Genomic DNA, 16,826 nt, shown 5'->3' on the forward strand with positions numbered 1-16,826 from the left:
CATGCACTGTACCCAATTACAATTTCTTAACAACAATTCTATATTGCTCCGACTATTATTATAATATGCTAGAAACTAATGCTTGTTGCTGAGACAAATCCTTTAATTGCCTTTCTTGTAAAACGAATGTTTTACATCTGGAAAACGCTATTACCAAATAGTGAGCGTGCCTTTGATTTAGTCTAATAACTAATAGCACCATGGAGCTGAAAGCAGATTCCCCAAACAAACCTCGATATTAATATTGATCATAAGGAAAGCAGTTTTCATAGTTGGGAACTTTGAAATAGCCAATACTCTAGTCCTGTGTCAAAATAATTTACGAGCTAGACAAGATTTTTGTTAGTTTGAGGTTAGGTTATACATAGCAACTAATATCCTGGCTGTTCAAAGTGAATAATGATCCCTGTGTTTTGTCTTACCCCCACCACCGGCAGCTAAGTTTTAATGAGAACGTCTTTTTACAATCTGAGAACGTTTTCTTCTATCGATCGTCCAGACGCCGATCTCATTGGTCCAAAGGCGGAGCTGAGCCCCTCCACTTCTCGCCCCCTCTTTTCTCAAGCAAACTTTTCCTTCGACCCTTAATATTTCATTCATACGATATGTTTTTCCGTTTTTATCACATGTTTCGGCGACGTAAAACCACGTGGTTTTATTCCTGCTTAATACGTTTGCGCATACTTTCGTTTCGCGCCGAGATTAAGAAGGGGAAGAATCAAAGAAACTAAAAACTGGGTCAGTGCGCTGGCCACGATTCTCTTCTCTTTCATTAAAGATTTTCTCATAGGTCTCGTGCGCGCACAGATTCACCCGCATCTTTCTATAATTCACTACTCTCTGCATCGATTTAATTAACTACTTACCATTTTCCTGTTTTCATGCTGTGATTTAAGTGTTCAATATGACTAAAGATAATTTAGGTTATTATAGTTTCGTAATTCTGAAGGTAAGGATATTCAATAGGAGGCCAAACATTTATTTTTCCAAGGACCACCAATACATATATGTATTTCGTTCAGAACGTCTAATATTATATCATACATAATCATTAGAACCAAACTATAAATCTTTATAGAATATATTATTACACTAAAATTTATATTGACTTTCACATAGTGCTTGTTTATGACTGCTTAATATTCCCAGAGTTATTAACCCAGCGGGCGTTTGTAGTTGCAAACTCCATTAATTACGGTCAAAAGTACAATAAATTTTAAGACAAAACTTTATATCGATATCTTTAGGGTATTACAACATAAATTTGTGGATACAAACTTGGAAAATCCAACCAGTTACGGAATAGTTATGTTGTAGTCCATTGTTAACGTTTAATTAATATGTTGATAGTTTAGACTTAAAACCTATTTGTTAAAACAGAGTAACTTTTCGCTAAATAACATTTTTGCAACAACTAGGTATTGTTATTTCCGAATATTCAGCAATTTTGTTGGGCTTTAATCAAACAGATTTGAAGAATATTCCTTAATAAAGGGTGAAACTTTCACTTAAAATTGTCTGCTGTATATCACAAACTATTATTTATTTATTACCATTATTGAGTCTAATTGATGTCAATGTTTAAATAAGAAAAACAATTTTATATTAGTTTATACACAAAGGAAACTCAGGAAACAGTGTAAGTTAGCATCCTTCATTAATTTTTCAGTCAATGAATTAAACTGTGGGATTGTCAAAGGATAAAGGAAATGAAGCTTGAAATCCATTCTAAAAACCGGACGATCGATGACCAGAAATCCCGACCTTAACCTTAGACGATGCAAGAAGAACGATGCGATCGATGCGATTATTAAGGAAACATTAAATCCGTGCCTATCGAATCTTTGCACGCTAACATAAACTCGGTGGCTATGGGACCATAAAGCAGAAGTGGTCGGCCAGTAACTGTTACCGATTGTAGTGAGTGTTGCGGGCAAAGAGGCCGACCATGCGAGAGTGGCTGCACAAAGTATGTAATCAGCTTAGGGGGGGCACCCATCGACTAGCCAGCCAGTTCCTGAGGACTCGCTCATGTGAGCCGGAGGTGACAGAGTGGAAACTCCTCAATGATCACAGGAAAACGGCCTCGGAACAGTCCAACTGTCCCCCCAACGCTACGGGCAGACGTCCAAGACTGCTGCCACTGCTGCTGCATTCACGCGATCGATGAACGAATGTCTCACATGAAAAATTAGTGGGAAATTAACTGGGCTTTCACGTTTAGAGGACCTTGGTTTAGTTTAACGGTTAATGGCCAATATTCACGGACTTCACTACTAGAAGAACATAATGGATTAGATTGGAGGATTTAGTTTTAGCCTATTAGTTAGCAACTTTTGTAATCTAGTGATTCTTATGTCCATAAATCAATACGGTTAGTTATAATCTCTAACACTGCTCATCATCAAATTCATACCAAAAGAAGCAATATATTTTTTAACATAGAAACAAAAATATATTTTTTTAGAGAGAGGAGATTGACGTGAATCTTGTTGATGATCAACGGTGTCCAAAAGGAGTTGTAAAATTATAAAAATTACAAAAATCTAAAACAATAAATATGTATGTGTAAAGCAAGCACATGAAGAGATGTATGAAATATTCGTTATAATTTTATATTGAGTCTGAAGATGTTGGAGTTATCAAAATATTTTATAATCTTAGCTGAATGTGGGCCGTGCTTAAGCTCATTCTAGAGCAATAGACCGAATTTCCAGCACAACCAAAAGACATTTTTTAGCTCATCGTCGCCAAGTTTGAAGAGGTCCGGATTAAATTTTGGAGAAGAGGCGATTTATCCTGGAATTAGTACGAGCCGTAATGACGCGGCATGTACTTATTAAGTTTAATTATCTAAGTTTGGCCCTCAAACTCGGCGCCTGTATATAAAACAACAACATTTACACAATTGTCTGACGTTGCGGTGACAATGTATTCCTGGAACGGGGGGATCCTGCGGGATAGTGGACGGAAAGTCCTTCTTGCAGTTATGAGTATAAGTACAAAGCGGCGGTCGGGCGGACTGTGGGGTTGGTCGGACGCCTTTGTGTCGCGCGCGGGTCATTAGCTACGCGTTAGTTTGGAACTGATGATGAGCATTCTTATACACTTCACTTACCTCGTAGCCTACTAACTGTGCATTCCCCGACTACTCCGCTCTGCTCTCTGTCGGTTATTGCTATCGGAATCTTTGTGTGCTAAAAGTAACGTAGCATCGAGAAAACACAAAGGACATGATTATAATTAACCGCCGAAGATCGATATCCGCTGATCATTAATAAATGTTTTAAAATGGTCACTGTAGTATTGGTTTTCTAGTCATTCTTATTTACACACATGGTTGGTTATATTTGGGACTGAAGTATTGGGATTTTATAGTCGTCACATTCATTACAAGTGAATGTTGGTATGACAAAAATATTGCTTTTTCTCAATCTCTCACACCTAACTTCACTTAAGTCTTTAAAATTTGGTATATAATAGTATCAGCGACACCTGCATCACATATCAATACATACATCACATCGGTTGTCAATTCTGACTTGATCCTGACACTCCGACATGTATCAAAATATTCCGTGTTACTTCCAAATTCCCGTAGTATGGCAAATACTAAGAAGCTAAAAACACACAATCAGTTAAAATATGTTTCAAAAGTGCTTTCCGATTCAGAAACATCCAGGTCCACATCATGCGGAATTGATACTATTTCCACTGACATGGAAGATGTAAATGTAAAAAATTACGAATTGAGCGTTAGTATGTATATTCGTTTAACGTTGAAACTACATCCAGAAATAATTCTAGTTTCTTCAAGACCATTTTGAACTAATCAAAGGGCGATTATTTGACTCAGAAAAGTCGTTACATAATAAAACAGTTCTTATCGAAATAATGAGAGTACAAATGAGAGAAATGGAGCAGTCTCAAAAAATACTAATTGATGAGAAAAATACCTTAAAAATAAAATACAGATCCATCGTTCATGATTTTATTACCTTGAAACAAATGTGTAAAGAAGTAAGTTCGTTGTATTTAAAATTGGGTGTTAATATATCGTTTCTCTCACGTTTTCAGTTGAAAGACGACAATAAGCATTTACGTACTGCCTTGCAAAAACTAGGAAACATGTAAGAGCATTCATCAATTGTATCGACTTGCTTTATATATAGTTTATTTCAGATATAGTGCAAGCACTGGCTTAGACCATACGTTCATTGATAAATTTCTCGTGGAACAAAAGGTCGTCCTAAACGATATTACATGTAAATGTGATAACAATGCCTTAGATATCCCAGAAAAGAAGTATGGACCAACTGATAAAATCAAATGTCAAAGATGTGGTCTATATAAAAATTTTATGAGTATTGAGGATGTCATAACGGAATACACAGATGTAATATCAAAGCTTGAAGGTGAACTCGGTGTATTAGATTCATCCATAAACAAGCTATATTCCAGTAATTTGGACAGAGTGATTGAAGAAGACTCTTCTAAGCAGAACGACTTATCCTACATAAATAAAGAAGAAAAAATGACTTGTGTGCGATACGTCCGTAGCACAGGTGTAGAGACTGAGAGTTTAGAGTATCCACCTATACAACAAGGAAATTTAGCTGTTTCTTATGTTAAAAGCATAATGGGGCCGTCAGGAAATAATTTATCTATTTTTGAAGAAAACTGTCAGCTTAAGGTACAGATTCAATATTTTCGATCACGTTTAAAAAACACAGAAAAAATATTACTGGACAAAGAAGCCCAAATAATAAAACTGAAAAGCAGAAATGATAAATCGAACAAAACTTTTTTGGAAAATATTGTGGCGGAGAACGACAGAGTAGTTAAAGAGAACAAACGCCTTTCGAAAGAGAACGAACGTCTCCTAAAACAAGACGAACACCTGCTGAAAGAAAAAGAAACTGTAATAACCAAATTAAAGTCTAAAATTGACAAACTTTCGAATGAGCAACCACCTTATTTTAAAGTGTTCAAAAAGAAAATAATGAAATATCTGTTGCAAGAATACAATATACATCAAGATATAGCGCAATCACTGTCGATATCTGATAAAAATATAATGGAGATCCCACAACACGACACCCTCGAATCTAATGAAACTTGCCTGTTGAACGTATTGAAAACGAACAAAAGTCTATTAAACGCCGAGGCTCAAAAACTATCGGAGTTACTTAATGATCTGGAGAATACCAAAGTAACACTAGACAAAGTCAAGGAGGAAAGAGAGGCCGACATACTTGAAAAGCAAAGTATTCAAGAAGAGCTGGTGAAGTGCCAAAATGGATTGGAAGAAGCTGCAGCGGAAACCAACAGTTTTAAAAGAAAGTTAAGCGAACTCAACATGAGACTAAACAGTTGTCAAAGTTCACTTCCCAGAATACAAAAAGAAAATCAAATCATGACCAGAAAGGTAAAGTCAGCTGAAGAACAAAATAGTGCAATGAAGAACCAACTGATAGAAATGCAAACCAAAACGGAGATACTAGAAGAAACGCAGAAGCAGCTACGGCAGTCGATAAACGAACAAGCGAACTGCAAAGAAGAAATTAAGAAAGCACAATCAGATTTAAGTAAATGCAACCAGGAGTTAGAGGAAATTTCCGCGGAAAAACAAAGACTCACAAAAGAAATAGAATCGATTCAACATACCCATAACAAAATTATATTGGAATTAATGGCAAAATGTAACGAAGATCGTGGAGTTGAAGAGAAGGCCATTTTTAAAATAAAAAGTCTGGAAAAACTTGTGGAAGTTCTCAAAAAAGAAAATAAAGAGTTGAAATTCAAAGTTGTGTCGCTTAAACAAGTAAAAACGATTGGAGATAGTTACAAAGTAAAGCTAAATGAAACAGATATAGAATTAAATGCACTGAAAAGTGAGATGACAATTATTCAAAGACAAATAGAACAAAACAATGAAGACAAAGAGAAATTAGAAAAAGAAATGGTTGAAATACAAACTCAACTAACTCGTGCATTAGACGACAAAAGAAAGTTGGAAATACAACTAAATGAGAAGGAAAAAATGAATGAAAAAATATCAGAAGTACAAATACAATTAAGCAAGACAATGAATGAGAAAAATAAATTGGAATTGGAAGTGAAAGATTTGAGTCAACAGGTAAATAATTATAAAGAAGTAGTAGAAAAATTAGAGCAACAGAAAAAAGAAATGGTTGGTTTATTGGAAGAAGCTGATAAAACTCAGAGTAGACTTTTGGAACAGTGCAACTATGGTGACAATGTTAATGCTGAATTTGGGTTGTTAAAAAAATTATACGAAGGTCAACAAAGTTTATACCAGAGAAAGCTTTGCCAAAAAGAAGACCAATATAATATGAAAGTAAGGGAAATGGATGAATTGGTAGATAAAATTTGTTTAATGAGTCCTCAAATAAACGATCACGTAAGGGACGAAATGAAAAAATATTTTGGTAAGACTTCCAATAAGTATTATAAAATCTTTATATATCTTTTCTCTGTATTTTAGCAAAATCAATTGATGGTGAAGGTGATATTGTCAGTTGGATAGATCAAAAAGCCAAAATATTAAGTGAACATCTATCTAGTCTTACTGTCTTCGAAATCCAAATTAAAGATTCAGTTACTCGTCTATTGAATAAATTAGAAATAAATATTGGAGATCTATGCGGAAATGATAGAAGTAGTGTTAAATCTATACTCGAAGAGTTGCTATCTGTATTAAAAATTACTAAAGCAGCTGAAAACAACAAAACTATTAATGCAGATACGTTAAATGTCAAATCCTCGAGTACATACTTACCGTAATTTTTAACCGTGTTTATTACTCACACTCAATTCAGTTTCAATTCCTCTTTTTTCCAGACGTACTCCTGTTCAGCGAGGATTAACCGATTGTTTAGGGTAATCATACTTCTAAAAACTTAAAATTAGTATTAAGATATATTTAATTCTAGTATAAAACAGCTAAGTTCTTTGCCAGATCCAAGGTAATTTTATTAAGTTATAAATGTTATTGTTAATGAATGGTTTCAGTGAAGAGGAAAATGAAATAGAAATTTGTTGTCAAAATTACGATAAGTATTCAACGGTAACATCAAATGATGCAAGTGAATTCATAGAACACAAGGAAAATAATAATAATCTCAGTACTGAGTATTTAAATCAATATTTTATTTTAATTTATATTTTTGAAAACACTTTTTTTTAGAAAATCTGTCTTGTCCAAGAAACCCAAAACGTCTGACGCAAATAAGAAGTTTGTATAGATTTTTATTACACTTTTAAAATACTAATAAGGTGTATGTTAGATCTAGATTGAAAACACCACCGAGAAAGTCTCCAACCTGTGCTAAATCTAAGATTCCAGTTCGTGAAAGAGTACACACTGAATCGTAAGTTGTATATTATGTATTTGTCTTAAGATTCCTGACTGACAGAACGGTTAACTCAAAAAATTGTGTGGGAATCCATTAGGGTGAAGAGTCTTAAACTTGGAAATCGTAAAATATCAGAAAAATCAGAGAAACGCAAATTGTGGCATCACTAACGTAAGTCAATCATTTTAATTTGTTGTCGTTGTTCATTGATACTGATTTGATGTGCACCACTTTAGTACTAGTTGTAAATAAACTAATTAAAACATAAATAAGTATGTATTATGTTTACTTTTACATTGAAAAATTAAAATAGTAAATACTATTAAAATATAATTATCAGATTTTCCAGTTGCAAAATTAATAAACGTTCATTAAATATAGATAAATAAATTAATAATTTCAAATATAATTATGGGAAAATGTTTAACATTGCAAATAAGTCATTTAGAATTAAACATATATTTAGAATATTTGACAAAAATATGTCCAAACTTGTATATTACATATTTGCCAATATTACTGCTTTTCTTTGTAAATTTTTTGACTAATTTTAAAATATATAAATATGTAAACAAATACATAATAATATAAATCAAATATTTACCAATCTAATTAATATTTTCGCATTTACTTTACCTAGAAATGAATTCATAATAACGTTCAGCAGTTTTCACATGTTCAAATATATATTGAAAATTAGATAAATTCATATTTCAATTTGCAACCAATCAGTACAATAAACATTAGAATAAATAATTATTAATATATAATTATTCATACAAATAAAAATTATTGTTTCAGGTTAGAAAAAAAATATTTCTAGTAATTTCGTGTGATTGAAAAGTTTCTTTTGTTCTGTTTAACTTTGGTAAGTATTCCTTTATTTTAACATAGAACATTTACACAATTAATAATATAATGTGCGTCTTTTGAAGCCTTTTGAATTTGAAAGTCTTGGGCATGCTCAAAATTAGTGAACGAATAAATTCTTGATCGATAGCTGGTCATTGTTCTTTAACAGCATTAGCAAGCTCCTCCATATTTTGACGCTATTGATTTTCGAGTGCAAATTTGTCTTTGGACGTGTTCAATAGGTCGGCAATCTGCTGAACGTGGGTGCACCTGCATCTAAGTAATGTCATGATTTTGCAATGTCAAATAGGAGCCTGTAAAGAAATTACACTTCACACTGTTACACAACGACCTCCAAAAGTTCCAGGTGGAGCCACGTTTTGATCATGATATCTCTCACTACCACAGTTTAACAAAAGGTGTCAAAGATGTGTTCTAGCTCTAAAACGAGCTTCATGCAATATATGATAGTGATTTCAATATGTGCACGAAGCCTGTGTGTAGAGAATGTACGATTTCTCCTAATAAATAGATTTAATTAGAAAACGGTTCTAATTTTGTCTCGTAGCTCTTTGGTATTCATTATCATGTCGCATATTAGCATTACCATTACTTTTTGTTGATTCAGATTCCAAAATTGCAATTACAGCATCAAAGTCTTTGTTGAAGCAATTTACGATGCTGAACAACAGATGAATTAAGAATGAATCGAATAAAATGTGTGGAGAGAAAGAAATGTTATCGTCTTCAAAAGATACGCAGTATATATATATATATATATATATATATATATATATATATATATATATATATATATATATATATATAGACAATAATTGTAGTCTCTATAATATACAAGTTAAATCATCAATCAATTTGCTATTATTTATATATTAATTTGTAAGTGATTAATGATTTAATTACAACTAATTGTATTTATAAATATTGTCTAAAAAACATTATTTATAATGTTGATTTATCTAAAATACATATTTTGTTTCAGGTCTTAATCGTCAGTTCTAATAAATTGGATTGCATAATTTATGAAAAATAGTATTTTGTCTTAAAACCAATATTATTTTAATAAAAATATGGAAAGTGCATGTACATGTTTTACTAACTGCCAATTGAAGAAAATTAAACTTATATGCAGTTTCGTGGTGTGGTCTATGTAGAGCATGTAAATACATACTGTCATAGTTAAATGGTAAATTTGATTTAATAGGACGAGTATGTACCATGTTAATAGTGAATATTGGGTATAATACTTAATAATATTTCGGGTGTAACAGATTATCGATCGTAGTCCGTCCGGCGTCCTTCTACGGAGGCTGAAAGATGATCCTTTGTGCGCATTTGTGATAACTTAGGCCGGGACCGGCGAGGCATATCCTTAGAAAGCGGCGGGTCCTTAGAGAGAAGCCGTGCAGAGATCCTTGAGTCCGCCGGACCCAGTATTGATCGGATCCGTCTTCGGTCTCGGACCGTCTCACCCCGCACACCACCTCCCAATCTCCCGGTCTGCTTAATTCCTCCAACCCCTTCGCCTCATTACACTCTTAGGTCCTGACAGGCGATTTCCGTCCTTACTGTATCTGATAATGGCTCTGGACACCATCATGTCCCAGCGTCCTATTTATGGGTCATCATGGAACATCAACTGCTTGCATGTCCGTCGTGTTTACGACCGCACAAAGCCAAATTGTTTAACATTTGTTATAATTGGATTCCTAAGATGCATGCTATGGACTTCATTCTTGGGCTATTTCGACACGAACTATGTTGACAATGCAGATGGAGACTATAAAGACGTGACGCAATGAAGGCTTAATTGGTTTTCTCCTATTCGCCAAGGTCCTCTCCAACATTTATTTACCATTTACTTCACACTACACGACTATAATACAAGAAGTTGCTTGCATTGTTTTATCCCGCTCATTTCTCCAACCAAATTTTATGTGCATAGATAACCATTAAAAAATGAACTTTGTTGAGCTTTCATGCCAGTTCGTCCGTTTCAGAAAAGTGGAGCTGCCGTATTGAAACTTTTTTCATTCATCTGTAGACGATACACATAAAAGTTACGCTTTGTCTTATATTCCATTACAAGGCAAAGTTGTAACGTTTCCGTATTCCGAGGGATTAGTTTTTCTTAGTTTGTGCATTTACCTGTCAATTCCACCATATCAGTACCAAAGTTAAATTGATTACAACCCAGTTAGAAACTGTAAATTTCTATTTGTTTATTGTTGTCTTTGTCTGTTTCTGGCCGCAGTTGGCCGCATGAAGTCCTTCTGTATTTGATAAGCAAATTTATTATTGATCTAGCTGTAACCTAACGGGCAATGGTCATTACACATATTGTGTTGTAAGATATTTATACTAATGCCAGGTATTTCACAGCTAAGGAAACAATCTGGTGCAGTAGCTATTTGAGATTTTACCTTTTTTTTGTAACATTAGTCTATCTTAAGGTTTTGAGGAAGGTATTATATCAAGTTAAATATGGTATCGTGTCAATATGTAATGACTTCCCTCTATTAGTTAAAATTAAATCACCAAAGCAAAAAGTATCGTCAATAGTATCATTAAATACTTAAATACTTTATTGTAAAATATTAATTTAATTTCCATATATTTTTTTTAAAATATTAAAATTCTTTTCAGAAATTTGTATATTTATAAAATATATCAGTAGAAGATTCAGCATATTTTAACAATAACATCAATAATTTTTTACAATAAATACTTGAACTTTTGGATTGATTACAACCAACTTTCTATTCTTATTTAGATACTTCACACATTATTTGTTTTCGTTTTAATTATTTTAATTAATAATTTTTGATATTCAAAATTAAGAATATGCACTAAAAATATAATTCTTTTTTGTTTGATATGTTTATATAACATATTATCCTTTACCAATTAAATAAATCATTTTATTTTATTTGTTTTAAAATTTTAATTCTAGTAAAAATATATCTTTATGATTTATGATAAATTTGAATCAAACTGACAAAGACATCTCGAATTTAAGGATTCACGTTTATCCTTTTACCACACTGTGTAGTAACAGTAGTGTTTTGTAATTATTCTTTTTAATTGTAAAATTTATATATTTATATACATATTACCATCAATATAAATTATTTCTTCATTCAAAAAGTAAATAAATCTTCTTTTTATAAAAAATATTCTTTCAGTTTATTACACCCAAAACATTTCAAATTTAAGGGTGCACACTTGTCTTTCTTATTTGTTAAATACTTCATATTGTATGGTAAAATATGCAAGAAAAATATATCTTTTTTATAAAACATAAAATAATGTTAGAAATTTATCAGAGTATATATTTTATTAATAGCATTATTTTTTCAGTCAACAAGTAAATCAATAATTTGTTTTCTTTTAAATAATTCTAGTAAAAATATAATTTTATCACACATATATATATATATATATATATATATATATATATATATATATATTATATAATCCTTTTATCACACTGTGCATTAACAATAGTATAATTCTATATAATCATTTTATTTTTGTAAAATTTGTATGTTTATAAAACATGTTACCATCAACATCAATTTCTTCATTCAACATACATTTTTTTTCTTTTGTTTTAAAATAAAACGTATTCTTTCAGTTTATTATAGCCAAAGACATCTCAAATTTAAGGAAGCACACTTATCTCTCATTTTTGTTAGATACATTCTATGATAAAATATTCTAAAAATGTATCTATTCTTTATAAAAATTAAATCATGTTAGAAATTTATCGGTGTGTATATTTTACCTACGGCATTATTTTTTAATTCAATAAGTAAATCAATAATTTGTTTTATAATATAAAAAATAAAAATATTACTAAAAAGTAATTCTAGTAAAAATGTATTTTTATAATAAATTTGACACACACAAACGATAACATCATAAAATTAAGAATTCACATTTATATTTTTATCACACTGTATAGAAACAATAATTTAATTTCTTAATAATTATAAGTAATTATTATATTATAAAAAATTCTTTCAGTTTACTACACCCAAAGACGTCTAAAATTTAAAAAAGGTATGGTAAAAAATGAAAAAAAAAATTTTTTTTCTTATAAAAATTAAAATGCTTATTTTTATTATTATTTTTTTAAAGTTTATATGTTTAACAAATATATTATAATCATCATCCATTATTTGTTCATACAACAAGCAAATAAATTTATTATTATGTTATATTTTAAAATATTTATAAAAAATATTCTTTTAATTTATTACAGCCAAAGACATCTTAAAAATAAGAAATTCCACATATCTTAAAATATGCTAATTCATAAATTTCTAAGAGGGTTTTAATTAATTTTTGCAGTATTATTTTAAACTAGTAAATACATAATTAGTTTACGATTTTAAATAATTCTAGTAAAGATAATTTTTGATATATGGTAAATTGTCACCACCAACAACATGTCAAATTTAAGAATATATTTTTTCACACCTTTTTCTTTCAACAAGTAAAAAAGTATATTTTATTTTATAGTAATTATTATAAAAATATTCTTTTAATTTATCAAAACAAAGATGCCTTAAATTAAAAAATGCACCCTTAATTCTTTACTCTTCAAATACACAAAGTACAATTAAACGTGAATATTCCTTTTTTATATATGAAAATTGTAAAAATCAAAATCCATTTAGTAACCGATACGCTCATAAAACGTGTGGGCAAAAGAGTCGACATAATTTATCGGCGGCATCAATTTTTTTTTTTTTTTTCATTCACTAAGTAAATAAATCATTTGTTTTCGTTTTAGTGATTTCGAACGGTTGAACTTTGCACACGCATTTGGTTAAGTTCTTGTGTGATTCGGTTCTAATTGAAATTTTTGCGGCCCGACTGAACTGTATAAAACGATTAGAGATATGAATAGGTACAAAAAAATAATTTGCCAGGACAAAAAGCATTGATTTGGTGCCCCAGAAATTTATTCACTCCATTCACCAACTAAAAATATGTTACCGACCACGCCACATTGTGTGGTCCACCACAATTCGTATTTGCGCCACGTACACACACTTTTACAAAAGCAGAAATGATTATTGCGATTGACAATAGTTTTTTTTTTCTTTTTTTTATTTTTTTTTTTTTTTTTTTTTTTTGTTTTGCGCGAAAATAATGATAATTAGCAATTAATATGCGATACGGACGGGCATCTATAAAACAACACGTATAGAGTGGGAAACCGGAGCCGGCGTAGAATTTATGTATTGAAAACAATGAGAACGACCGGCCAATAGTGATACTAATAGATTTGCGGGGCGCATATTATCCGTCAGAGTGGAATTGCACTGACCAGCATCCGCTTAAAGAGATTTGCTGTAATTCCTGTTTGTCTTACGGCATCATTAATTCGTCTCGCAGAACATTCGCAATCAAACAGAAAAAATAATTATGGCAAAAAATCAGTTGTTCTATTTTTAATTTCCAATTAACGAAAATGCGAACTTGTTCCAAATTCGGACCGTCAAACCATTATTATTATCGTTCCGTCGATATTTTTTAATATAAACGGATCAGGTCGCGATAAAAGCCGGATGATTTTTTGCAAAAACATTTTTGCATGATCATTAATAAATTCAGGTAACAGTGGGATGGATAAACAAAGTTGCGGCTGTGCATAAACAAAAATCGTGACCCAAAAACCGAAATTGACAAATCATGGCCAGTCCAATTTTTACCGACTTTATTGACTTTGTCTGATGAATAATAAAAATCGGCTGCGATATTCTAATTATTTTCTGACCGTGTGGCACACAAAATTCCATTAACGCCGCACAAAAGTTAATGTGCGAACAATAGACGCGAATAAAAAAAAAAAATAAAAAAACGGCGAAGCGTCCGTCCTTTCGTGTTTTCAAAGAGCCGGCCGGCAACTTGAGTCTTGTTTTTATTTCAGGAATTTTTCAGCAGCCAACCGCCATCTGTCCGCGGGTAGCGTAACGCGCGCCCTTATAAAACTGCAGCGGCTCTTTCGTTTTTTCACCGCGGGCTAAGGGTGCGCCAGCTGTCCGTCAAATAAAAAGCGGGAAAAGGGACTGTAGGGGAAGATGAAGGCAGGACTTTTGCTGGTCCGCCCCTAACATGGCCTCCTTTTGATAATAATCGCAAGGGATTTCGGAGCCCAACGGACTAAGAGACGACGTTTCCGACCACCTAGCCGGGTTCGATGGTCCGGCCGGCGATACACCGATAATGATGGCCAACCAAAAATAATATCCATCTTCAAAAAAAATGTTTGGTAGGTCCCCTTGGAAGTTGATGCTTGAAATGTTTAAACAATTCAGGCGATTTGGCTAATTCTTAGTCAACCATCTCCATTTTTTTCAACACTAAGATGCGCATGATCGCAATCGAATCCCGATATCCTTTTGTAATGCCTCATGAATAATTGAACGACAAAGTACGTTGTAACAGTCGACGTAAAAACGAAACCAGATCTGGGGTATATATTAACAATAATCCTGGCAAACACGCCCGAAGAAATTCAAAGCTGGCAAAGCACCTTTGATTAAAACCGCAAAACTAAAGCTGGCTCCAAGTGTGCCAGTCTAATATTAAAGCCGGAGTGATCATAAATCAGGTATAAAGCCTTTACTTGGATATAAATTAAACCGAGCAAAGCGCTCTTGAATAATTCGACCGGGCTCGCTGGCGGACCAAAGATGACGTCCTGCAGAGCGCACCTCTTTGTCTACACGTCTGTCGTACGTACACGTATGTGTGCACGATTCTCCTCTATTTGACACCGAGAAAAGTTCAAATGTACACGTATATTCATCGTTTTGCCGGTGCACACACCGTACGATATTTGTTCTCAGACAAGGCCTCTCCTGTTTCCAAAGCCGATGAGAATACCGTACCTATGTCCTTTATAATTAAATGCTGTTTAATCAATAATTGTATTGCACATAATTAAATTTCATTTTATCTTTACACGTTCGTCGATGCACACACATGTGCATGCAAGGGTTTTTGTAAACCAGGCTAAACCATTAGGTTCTATAATTATTAAAAGACATTAATTTAATTAATTTTCAAGAAACGCATATTCAGAAATATGTACTTTTTACTATTTTTTATTTACCAACTTTTTTATTTTACTTACTTTTAAAATATGTGTATTTAATTTCAGAATATTTATAGCTTACTGATTGAAAATTAAATCAGTTTTATAACTCAATGATAATACAATTAAAGAAAAAAATAATTAAGAATTAAAAAATTACCTAAATTTGAAATTTTAATACAATTCTTAAGAGTTACTGAACTAAAAAAAATGTCGTAATTAAAATTTTACAATACAAAAATTGAACTATAATTATTAAATGTAATGGTAAATTTATTGGAATTTCGAAAAAATAATTAAGTATTAATAAATTATTTAAATCTGAAATTTTAATACAACTCTTAAGAATCACTGAATTGAAAAAATAATAATTAAAAATTTTTAAAATATGTAATTTTTTTATTTTTATTATATTTTATTAAATTATAATATATACACTGAGATTGTCCTGAAATTTTGACAAGAACGAGATACCACCTCGAATAAAACCTTTCATTAAATTGTCATTTTACAAATTTACTTTATACAGTTAATATAATTTATATTATTATTTTATTGAAAAATATAATATGTAATTAATTTCAGAATATTTACAGTTTAGTGATTAAAACTTGAACCAGCGGTATAAGAAAACTCAGCAATGCCAAATTTATTAGAATATTAAATTTTATTAAATTATAATATATACAGTGAGATTGTATCTACCTCGAATAAAATCTTCCATTAAATTTACTTTATACAAATAATATTATTTATATAATTATTTTTTTAAAATATAGTACAGAATTAACTTCACAATTGTTACGGCTAAAATAACTCAACAATTGTAAATTATTAGAATTTTTGAAAAAATAATTAAAAATTAAAAAATTATTTAAATTTTAATACAGCTCTTAAGAGTCACTGAATTGAAAAAAATGTCGTAACTAAAATTTTATAAAATATACTTCATGTTTATTTTTATTATACTAATAAAGTGAGATTGTAAAGTCTCCTTCCTGTTAACTTTTGAATGGAACGACCTTGAATAAAAACTATGTAAATATTATCAGTCTAACTAAATTTTAAATTTAATAATAATTTTAATAAAGTATATAAATTGACCATTTTCAGGTGATCACCTATTTTTTTTTACGGAAGGGTTTTATGATTTTTCATTTTAATTTTCTATTCAATTAAATTTTACTCGCTAAAATTCGGCAAGTAGTAGTAGTATCTGTTAGACAAATTAAAACAAAAAACAAAAAACAAAAAACTTACTATTTTTTACTAAAAAAATCGATACAATAATAATAAGTTAATATTAACTATAGACCTATTTATCAAGGCAAAGTTTGTGTATTACCATCAACGTTAGCTAAGGGAATTCCCAGTCCCCAACCTATGGTAGACTTTTAGTATTTTTAATAATAAGTTAGTATTAACTATAGACCTTAATATCAACTTATTTCTCAAGTCAA

At 31.2% G+C, this 16,826-nt stretch overlaps 1 protein-coding gene across 3 annotated transcripts; it reads left to right on the top strand.

The window, feature by feature from the left end:
* Positions 1-3,517: 3,517 nt before the first annotated feature.
* LOC109594869 (flagellar attachment zone protein 1) lies at positions 3,518-9,334 on the top strand. Of its 3 annotated transcripts, none has more exons than XM_049961156.1 (13): positions 3,521-3,755; positions 3,808-4,020; positions 4,078-4,130; positions 4,183-6,452; positions 6,509-6,803; positions 6,865-6,903; positions 6,957-6,989; positions 7,036-7,155; positions 7,211-7,258; positions 7,311-7,394; positions 7,477-7,550; positions 8,181-8,247; positions 9,235-9,334. In XM_049961156.1, the coding sequence occupies exons 1-11, from the start codon at positions 3,603-3,605 to the stop codon at positions 7,547-7,549; spliced, it is 3,381 nt and encodes a 1,126-aa protein (XP_049817113.1). In that variant the 5' UTR covers positions 3,521-3,602; the 3' UTR covers position 7,550; positions 8,181-8,247; positions 9,235-9,334. The 3 variants fall into 3 exon arrangements, with proteins under 3 accessions (XP_049817115.1, XP_049817113.1, XP_049817114.1); XM_049961157.1 differs by having other exon boundaries at positions 3,521-3,734; XM_049961158.1 differs by lacking the exons at positions 6,957-6,989; positions 7,311-7,394; positions 7,477-7,550; positions 8,181-8,247; positions 9,235-9,334 and having other exon boundaries at positions 3,518-3,755; positions 6,865-6,900; positions 7,034-7,155.
* The last annotated feature ends 7,492 nt before the right edge of the window (positions 9,335-16,826 follow it).

Source organism: Aethina tumida, chromosome 1, assembly GCF_024364675.1.
Source record: "Aethina tumida isolate Nest 87 chromosome 1, icAetTumi1.1, whole genome shotgun sequence".
Taxonomy (NCBI): domain Eukaryota; kingdom Metazoa; phylum Arthropoda; class Insecta; order Coleoptera; family Nitidulidae; genus Aethina; species Aethina tumida.